Source organism: Chanos chanos, chromosome 1 (assembly GCF_902362185.1).
Source record: "Chanos chanos chromosome 1, fChaCha1.1, whole genome shotgun sequence".
Lineage (NCBI taxonomy): Eukaryota > Metazoa > Chordata > Actinopteri > Gonorynchiformes > Chanidae > Chanos > Chanos chanos.
In genome coordinates, this window is record NC_044495.1 from 12,360,240 (window position 1) to 12,369,710 (window position 9,471).

At 43.3% G+C, this 9,471-nt stretch overlaps 1 protein-coding gene across 2 annotated transcripts in view; it reads right to left on the reverse strand.

Annotated features, from left to right (window-relative positions):
* The window catches only part of meis2a (Meis homeobox 2a), an 83,476-nt gene that overhangs the window by 19,441 nt on the left and 54,564 nt on the right, over positions 1–9,471 (reverse strand). For both annotated transcript variants that reach the window (XM_030776396.1, XM_030776388.1), the window contains exon 9: positions 5,825–5,901. In XM_030776396.1, coding sequence (XP_030632256.1) covers positions 5,825–5,901 — 77 coding nt within the window. The remainder of the gene's footprint in view (positions 1–5,824; positions 5,902–9,471) is intronic.

Here is a 9,471-nt window from a genome sequence, read left to right on the forward strand (position 1 = left end):
GTCAGTTCATATATAGATTGCCATTCTTGCTTAACCAGCAGTTCCCACACTGTATGTCGGAGCGTTCTCATGCCAATCTGCCCTGTGACCGCTCTTAAACTAGGTGGGCTGTACCCAAGCCACAACGCTCAAGATCTCTCTATGACTGGCACCACATACACACACACACACACACACGCACGCATGCACACACACCCCACACACTATGTAATCTGGCTTTGATTCAGTACGGAAGAACAAATTGATGTTTTTTGGCCATAGCATTAAACAGATGACATGAGATCATAGCAGAGCATTTACAAATCTGACAAAAAACATACTGAGAGAAAACAAAATAATTTGTGAACGGGCATCCAAAAATCATTAGGCCAGACGAGACGAGAGGACATGAGAGGGTTTTGTATTGGCTGAAACAGCGAAACATGTTTTGATGGAAAACACATACGGCGGAGAGAGAGAAAGCGACAGAGAAGAAATGCATATGACTGCGAGGAAGAGGGCAGATCAAATGAACTCAGAGAGAAGGGAGGAGTGAGAGGAGAGAGAGCGGGAGAGACACTTGGGATCTGACAACAGAGTCAATTCTGCTAATTAAGTGCCAATTAGCACTCCCTAAATGAGGGGGGATGATGTCGACCGTCGCTCTGCCAGCGCTTGGCTAACCACCCCCCCCCCCATCTCCCCCACACAACACCCCACAACCCTCTTCGGCTTACCCTCCTCCTCCTCACTCTGCCTGTAAATTTAGAAAGCCCAGGACACAACATGGCCACTGCAGGGAGTCCCCAGTGACAGTCCAAAAAAAGGCCCTGACATTTTCATCTGGGTCAAAGTTAAATGGATAACCAGCAACTTCAGTCAACCATCACTTCTATGTGGGCAAGAGAGAGAGAGAGAGAGAGAGAGAGAAAGGAGAGGAGAGGAGAGGAGAGGAGAGAGGAGAGGAGTGAAGAGGAGAGAAGAGGAGAGGAGAGGAGAGGAGATGAAAGGGTGGTTGAACTCAAATGCCTTTTTATAAAAAAAAAAAAGTTTAAAAATCTTGTGCTTAGATTGTGCTTAGAGTGTCAAAGCATGAAAAAAACAACAAGCAGCCAGGCCAATTTATATTTTAACATTACATTTGGAAAATATTACTTATTATTTTGCATTTCATAACAGCTGCGCACGCCAAGTTGGAGGGTCGTAAAAAAAAATCATAAAAAAATCATAACACGGTTCTGTTTCTGCTGGTCTCATTTGTCTGTATTAAGGGGAGAGAGAGAGAGAGAGAGAGAGAGAGAGAGAGACAGAGACGTCATGAATCTATTGATCTTAACAAAGCTTCTTTAGTTTGTCAGAAAGACAGTCTAGTCATCTGTGTCCCCTAAACACTGCTAAAACGATGTTACATGTGATCACTTGCAAGCTAAAAGCCAAAACGCCAAGTTCAGCAATGAGGAGGGAGAAGGGGAATTCTGAGAAGAGAGTTTTCATCCGTAGTGAGGCCACATTGGCAGTCTTGGAAAATTCTAGACTATAACTCAAAGAGAACTTTGGGGGGCATAAAAAGATATTTGTGTATCTACAATAAAGGTTTAACTGTATCTAATTTTGTACTATGGGTTTAACCTCACTGGGCAGTTAATTAATAAAAAAAACTACCATGTCTGCATCGACTGTGGACATTAGACGTTTAATGACGTTCGCTGCTAGTGAACTGCTCATTTCACCTGATCTGACATCACAAAATGTGTGTGGTCAAGGTCGTCCTGTACTCTGCCTTGCTGTTTAATGAGTGACTTATTGCAGTCCGTTTAGCCTGCTAATTAACTACCGTATCTTGACAACATTGGGGGGTGTTTCTGAGGTTGAAATAGGAAATGGCTGGATGCCTTGATAATTGTTATTAGTGAAACAGAGAAGTCATTGTGTCTCAGATTCCACTGGAACGGAAATGAAGCCCAAACACCTTCTCGCAAGGGAGAGAAATAAACTGGGATGTTTTCCTTCCTTTTTAGGCTTCTCCTTCTCCGTTAGTCTGTCATAGGGGTTCATTTTTCAGGGGGTGTAACAGCAGCATGGCAGGTGAACTGCATGTTGTGAACACCGGTGTGTGAGAGAGAGAGAAAGAGCATGTCTGTGTGTGTGTGTGTGTGTGAGAAAGTGAGAGAGAGCGAGAGAGAGAGAGAGAGAGAGAGAGTGTATGAGTGTGTGAGCATCTGTGTGAGTGCATGTGTGTGTATGCATGTGTGTGTGTGTGTGTGTGTGTGTGTGTGAGGTGGGGGTAAATAATGGAGTGATGGTGTGTTAGGGGGTGGTAAGTAGGGGCATGTCATGCTGAGTCTGATGCTGTGCCATAAAGAGATGCGGTCAGGCCCCATTTAGCCCAGACTAATAGAATAACATACAAGATGAGAGAGAGAGAGAGACAGAGAGAGAGAACTAGAACTCTGTCTCTCTCTCTCCAGGCCCTACCCTTCCTTCCCGTTGCGCACTAACTCAAACAAACGCTAAGCTGATTACTCTCTTGTCTCATGCATGAGTCCTATCAAAGTGTAAAAACCACGCCAAGTGTCAATATGTAGGCAGCAGAAAAAGTGCTCACTTTGACCCAACAGAGCTTGTCTACAGTCACAGTTCTCTAAGTGAATAAAGCCACCTTAACAATTAAACACACCAGCGTTTCTGTTTAAGGAACAATTACCAGCTCCACCTTGTCGCAATCAGGGACGCAGAAAGTGTACTTTAACCTAGCATTTAGCCCACAACGCAAGAGGAGTGTCCTCCTGTACTCTGTCTCTCTCTCTCTCTCTCTCTCTCTCTGTCTTTGCCTGCCCTGCCAGAGGCGAGGTCACACTGACACATATTAACAGGCATTTACAGCAGTAGCGGTGCACTGAAGCATGGTGCGTGTGTACGTGTGTATGTGTGTGTGTGTGTGCGTGTGTGTATGTGTGTGTGTGTGCGTGCATGTGGCTGTGTCTGTGCATGTGTGTGTACGTGTGTGTGTGTGTGCGCGCGCGTGTGCGTGCATGTGTGTGTGCGCACGCACGCCCGCGTGTAGTTGTGTCTGTGCATGTGCGTGTGTGCATACGCGCGCGTGTGTGTGTGTGTGTGCGCGTGCATGCGTGTGTGTGTGCATGCATTTAGCGAGACAGGCACAGCTGGAGGTGGGTTTCCTTTACGTTGTCTGAGCAGGTGAGGCACAGGTAAGGGGCTAAAGAAGAGAAAAGAGAAAGAGAAAGAAAGAGAGAGAGATTCACCGTCTATTGACACTGGCACAGAGTCCCCTTGTGCCCTGGGCAGGGTCTGATAGTACATGCAGACAAAGCCGTGATTCAGCACATCCTGCCCCAGGAGAGATGAGTGGAAACTAAAGACGACAAGTCTGCCCCTCATCTCTCCACCTCTCTTCTACTATCTCTCTCTCTCTCTCTCCCTTTCTTTCTCTTTTGCTCTTTCGCTATCTCTTTCTCTCTCTCTCTCTCTCTCTCTCTCTCTCTTTGAATACTCCAGCAAGGCCAGAAATCAAAGGCAAGCTCCACACAATGCATCTGCGAGGCTGGAATTTCTGCAGCCTTTTATGGTCCATCAACAGGAATTTCATACGGCAGCGATCTGTGATATTCCCAACCGGAACGTTGAGGCTCTCCAAGAGTAGAGAAGACAGAAAAGAGAGACAGAGATACAGAAGAAGAAGAGAGAGAGAGAGAGAGAGAGAGAGAGGCCTGTCCAGACAAAGACACATTTAATTGACTCGCCTCTCCCGACTGGTTAAAAGACAGATACACAGTAAAAAAAATTATGCTGTTTCCTGCCTCTCAAAAGAGGCCTGACCTGTCCTAGACCTAAACACTCCCTCTCTCTCTCTCTCTCACATACACACACTCACACACACACTTATCCAAAGGCTGAGAAACTCTTGTCCTCACTTTTGTGGCATAATACTTCTTTAAATGGCTGTCTACACTATGAGAAGATGTGTCCCTACAGCTCAGTTATTGGGTTAATATTTTTAACATTTCTCAAACATCGGAGAGCGTTCCAGGTGAACATTCTGCAAGCTTGCAAGATTGTCCTTTTTTTTTTATTTCTTTTCGTCAGATTCACACAATGTTGCGACATTTGCAAAACAGTTCCCTCAATGCTCTTCCAAAAATGTTATGTGTGAGAAGCATTTCCATTTGTTGTTTTAATGAGGCTTTCTCAAAACATCTTTAGAATGTTTGGCACTAAGTTTACAAGAACCTACCCAAACGTCTTGCAAATGCATGCTGGATCAGATGGTCCTTCAATTTTTCAGCCCGCGTGCTTGGATTTCATTCTCTCTAAATGTCTCTCTCTCTCTCTCTCTCTCTCTCTCCCTCTTCCTCTCTGTCTCTCTCTTTATCTGTCTCTCTCCCTCACTTCTCTCAGGTTAGCAGTCTATTTCTGCATTAATCACCATGACACAAGCAAGGCAACTCAATTTTCTGCTCCTGTAGGTAAGGATTCGTGGCTGCACTGAAAACAGCCAAGCGGGGGCTAATCTTTGGTTACTGGTGTAATTGAAATGCTATCCACACTGTAGGGTGCATTAAAGGCAGATAACAGTGGTTCCTGTGGCCAATTTAAGTAGCTTGACTTCCCTGGGAAAAAAAAAAAAAAAGAAAAAACGCCTGCCAGATAAGACATAGAAAGCCAGGCTAATTCTCCAGGCATGTTTCTCATTGTGATACAGGAAAAAAAATGCAGGAGAAAAAAAAAGAAAGAAAAAAAAAAAGGAAGAATCGCAGAACACCCCCCCCCCCCCCCCACCACCAAAATCAATTGACCCTCTGGTGGCACATCAGGGCTGGGAGCGTGATAAACCTAAAAGCTTCGTTAATGTGGACCAGCCTGTACCCTACAGATAGAGCACTTTGTAAATGAACTGAGTTTTTGATAAATATATTAAGAAAAGCCGCGAATAAAAGGCAAGAGACTTCTCGTTTGTAAATAGAACCCCCCCCCCCCTTAACCCCACCATCCCCCACCCCCACTCCCCAACACTGCTACACGGAATTAGAATGATAAAATGGGGGTCCATGTAATTAAGTTTGTGTAAGACCTGAAATCCGTGAAAATACCTTCCTGGATATTTTGAAAAGGAGCTGTCAGTTCAATTAATCTAAGCATCGCCCCTCTGAGAATGCAGTGAGCCAAATGAAGGTTGGTGATAAAAAAGAAAAGCTGGGATAGTATTTTTTTTTTTTTTTGATAAGTAATTCCTATATCATTTCTTCTCCTCTCTGTGATCATTTTATTTAATCCTCCACCCCCAGTTATGTGTTAAGCTGTCTACAAAGGTCCTGGTGGCCAGGCCGCCAAAAAAAAAAAAAAAAAGAAAACCTATAATCCACCATACAGCAACGGTGAAACGAGAAGAGAGAGAGAGAGAGAGAGGGCAAGGCCAGCTTGTCTTGTATTGCCAAAGACGCCGGATGGAGGAAAAGAAAAGGAGAGATTGGGGGATATCTGTCCTTTTTTTTTTACCCCCCTGAAATATATCAAAGTGAATACATGTATATCAAACAGAGGAGAGTGATGATTTGCTGTTTAATGCACTCCCTCACACACACAAACACACACACACACACACAAAGAAAGATAAAGCCCTCACATCCTAATAGCCTATATCCAGTAGTCTGCTACGCATCCAAAGAGGTGTGTGTGTGTGTGTGTGTGTGTGTGCGAGGTAGGATTGGGGAGTAAATGCTGCACTGTAAATAAATGGTTTTCACACTTTATAAATAAAACCCACCTATAGCTGGCGGGTAACAGATGTATGAGGACAGCAATAGACACACTTTATACTTTGACTCACCAGTTGTTTACTTGTAAGATGGTGAGGCCTGTGTCCTGAGCTAGCTGCTTTTTCTGTTCTTCTGAAGGATATGGGTGCTGAAAAAATACAAAGAGACAGAGAGAGAGAGAGAGAGACAATTAGTTTTGTTGAGATTCTTTGAAGGTTAAGTATAGATGCAGTTATTCAGGTATCCGTACACGGTTTGTTGCCAAGCTTAGATACACAGAGCCCTGATTAAATTTCACTGTGGGAAATGAAGACGGTGCTTAGTCATGACCTCTAACCTACTTTACTTTAACACACACACACACACACACACACACACACACACACACATACACACACACACACACACACACGCACGCACGCACGCACACACAGACACAGACAGGCATACCACATGTATGTACATATACACACACACTGAAACCTGTTAGGAGTGGCAAAACAAGTTTGTCAAAGCTAAACTAAGCTCCCCCAATTCCCACCTCCCAACCCTCTGACAGATAAACAGAAATCAACATACTGTCTCACTCTACAAATTCATAAAAGAAATCAGACCACATACTCATTTTAAACTCTTCTGTTCATCTCTGTAAAGCTGAACAATTCAAGTAAATAACGATGAAGGAACACAAAAGAGACTAGCAGTCACCTCATTAGTGTTAATACATTTTCATAGGACTATGTGCAAAGCAAAGGCCAAAAAACGTTAAAGAAATAGGCTTCCTTGAGACACGTCTTCCTGTTTCTACTTGAAAATACAATTTAACCAGTTAGAAACACAATGATACTACACGAGTCACTTTCCTAATGGTAAACGTGAGCTGAGACATCATAGCAGTTCATTACTATATCTAACAGAGCATAAGAAAGCAATGCTTATCACTGGTGACAGATGTCTGACACAGCCAGATTAGGAACATGCTCGCACACAAATCAACACAAAAGAGACGTTACACCGAGACCTAAATGAGTGAACGCAGATTTTTTTTTTGTCTCCTTTCTTTTCCTAACATAAACACACACATATATACACACGCCCACTCGCACGTCCACACACACACACGCACACGCACACACATACAAACACACATGCTCAAACCCGACACAAGTACACATCTACGTGAAAATACACCGGCAAAAAGACATGACATTTTAAAAGTGAGTCCCACCCTTTTATATTCTTCCAAACGATTCCAAATCCTGATCGACCTGTTCTAAGTTCTAATGATCAACATTGTCTTACCATAGTTTTACAGACTGGCGCCAACTATTCTGAGCTCACTGAGGTAAAAAGGCCCAGACATTTTCAGCTTAGCTGACACAAGCCATATAACCCTCCGTTTAATTAAGAGAAAGGAAAAGGAAAGAAAAAAAAAGCAAAAGCAAAAAAAAAAGCACAGGAATGCATTCAATTAATGCAAAAATAACTCAAAGACTGGACAAATAATGAAAGCAGCTCACAATAGAAGAGATTAATCAGATTTCTACTTGTGTATGCCCAGGCTTTTAATATGCTACAATCATTAACAAAGAGAAAGATGATAACGCTTACATAGAAATACATTTTTTGATTGCTAGGTGCTGACATTTCCTTGGCCTGGAGGAGATGGCTTATTTTCTCCATGCACACGTGCATTGTGTGTGTGTGTGTGTGTGTGTGTGTGTGTGTGTGTGTGTGTGTGTGTAAGTGCGTGCGTGTGTGAGCATGTGAGTGTGCGTGTGTGTGTGTGTGTAAGTGCGTGCGTGCGTGAGTGTGTGTGTGCGTGTGTGCGCTTGTGAGTGTGCGTGCGTGTGTGTGTGTGTGTGTGTGTGTGTGCGTTTGTGTGTGTGTGTGTGCGCGTGTGTGTGTGTGCGTGTGTGTGCGTGCATGCGTGTGTGTGTGTGTGCGTGTGTGTGCGTTTGTGTGTGTGTTAGTGTGTGTATGTGTATGTGTGTGTCTAAACTAAGCATGATAATGTGTTTGTGCTTGTGTTTTATTTGTTGTCTTTTCTTGTCCTTAGAAAGTAACAGACTGAGGTGAGTCGGCCCTGGGTCACTTCACTGTCTGTTGTTTCAGTTTTACGTGTCCGCCTGACAAGTGTTGATTTTCCAGTGTGAAATGTTATTAGAGTTGAACAGAGTGTATTTCAGAATTTTTTTTGACATCCTATTAGACTGTTAAAGTCACATGCAAAGAGGATGCTATTTTCATATGGTCTCACAACTGAATTTACTCTGAAGATTGCAGGTTATCCAAACAACAAACAGCGTTTACGCTATCCATAATTAACACTATCAGAGTAAATGTAACTGAGGCAAAATTTGCAGTGTAGTTATGGAGGTGTGAGGTGAGGAGACCTGACATGAGACTTTGTCATTGATATTACATTACAGCTTCCTCAGCACACTCAGACCTTGCTATTGGTCATCAGTCATGAAGTGTCAGACCACATGGTGTAGAATAGCGATAAGCACTCAAACCTACAGGCTGGTTCATCCACCCGCCGCAAAATGAAGGGTTTTTACAAACAAGAAAGATGTCTCATCAAGGAGAGTGGGGATGTTAAAACCAGCAGGGAAAAAAAAAAAGACCAGAGTAAGGAGATTTTCTCTGACCGTTAGACATGGTATGGAAAAAAAAAAAGGGAAAAACATCCTATTTCATTCAGCTATGCCCATCAACCCTCAGCACACACACATTACTGAAAACACAAGACCTTGTTTCTTACAACCCATCCCATCTCAGCATTTCTCTCTCTCTCTCTCTCTCTCTCTCTCTCTCTCTCTCTCTAACTCTCACTTTTTATGACCAAGATGATTGGCCACCCACATTTTACACTGAGGCTGTCTTTAAGTACAGCACTGAAATTGTAGCCACACAAAATGGTGTGTGTATGTGTGTGTGTGTGTGTGTGTGTGTGTGTGTGTGTGTGTGTGCATGTGTGTGTCTATATGTGTAAAAAGAGCAGTGCGACAGGATGAACCAACTGGAATTCACTACACAACCAACACATACAAACATTCGCACATGCACAGAAAGCATGAGAAAACATGATGCCACGGTCTTTCTAGTCAGAATAAAAGACATTTCAAAACACACACATACTGGGTATTTTCCTTTTTAATTCTATTTTCCTAATCTGGTTTCTTAGGAATGAATAATATGCTTTACTTAATGACTGAAAGACAAATTTAGCGAGATAGATCAAAGAAATGATTGAAAATCTCCCGGCTCACTTTAAATGGGATCAATAGAGGGAATTACAAACACCCCAACCAATATCCTGAGAAACAGAGCCACCACAAAATGTAAAGAAGTGCAGTCTATAAATAATTAGGCAGAGAAACGAGCCGGTCGTTTTATTGCCCAGGCCAGCAGTAGCCTGCGATCGAAACAAGCTCTGTTAATTACGCTGCGGCTGTTAATGGCACTGGTGTCGGCTATCCTCACCACCGGTATGGCCATCGCATACACACACAAACACACACACACACACACAGAATGTTTGCTGAAGGGCCTCATGGGAAATACAGGAAGGATCATACAGTCCACTGTCAGTACATGTAGAGTGTATTTTTCCCTGTGTGTGTGTGTGTGTGTTTGCACTCCCTTTGCTAAATTACAGGGCGTGTTGTCCTCTCTCCTGTGGCTGTACATAATGGTTCCTGCAATGGTGAAT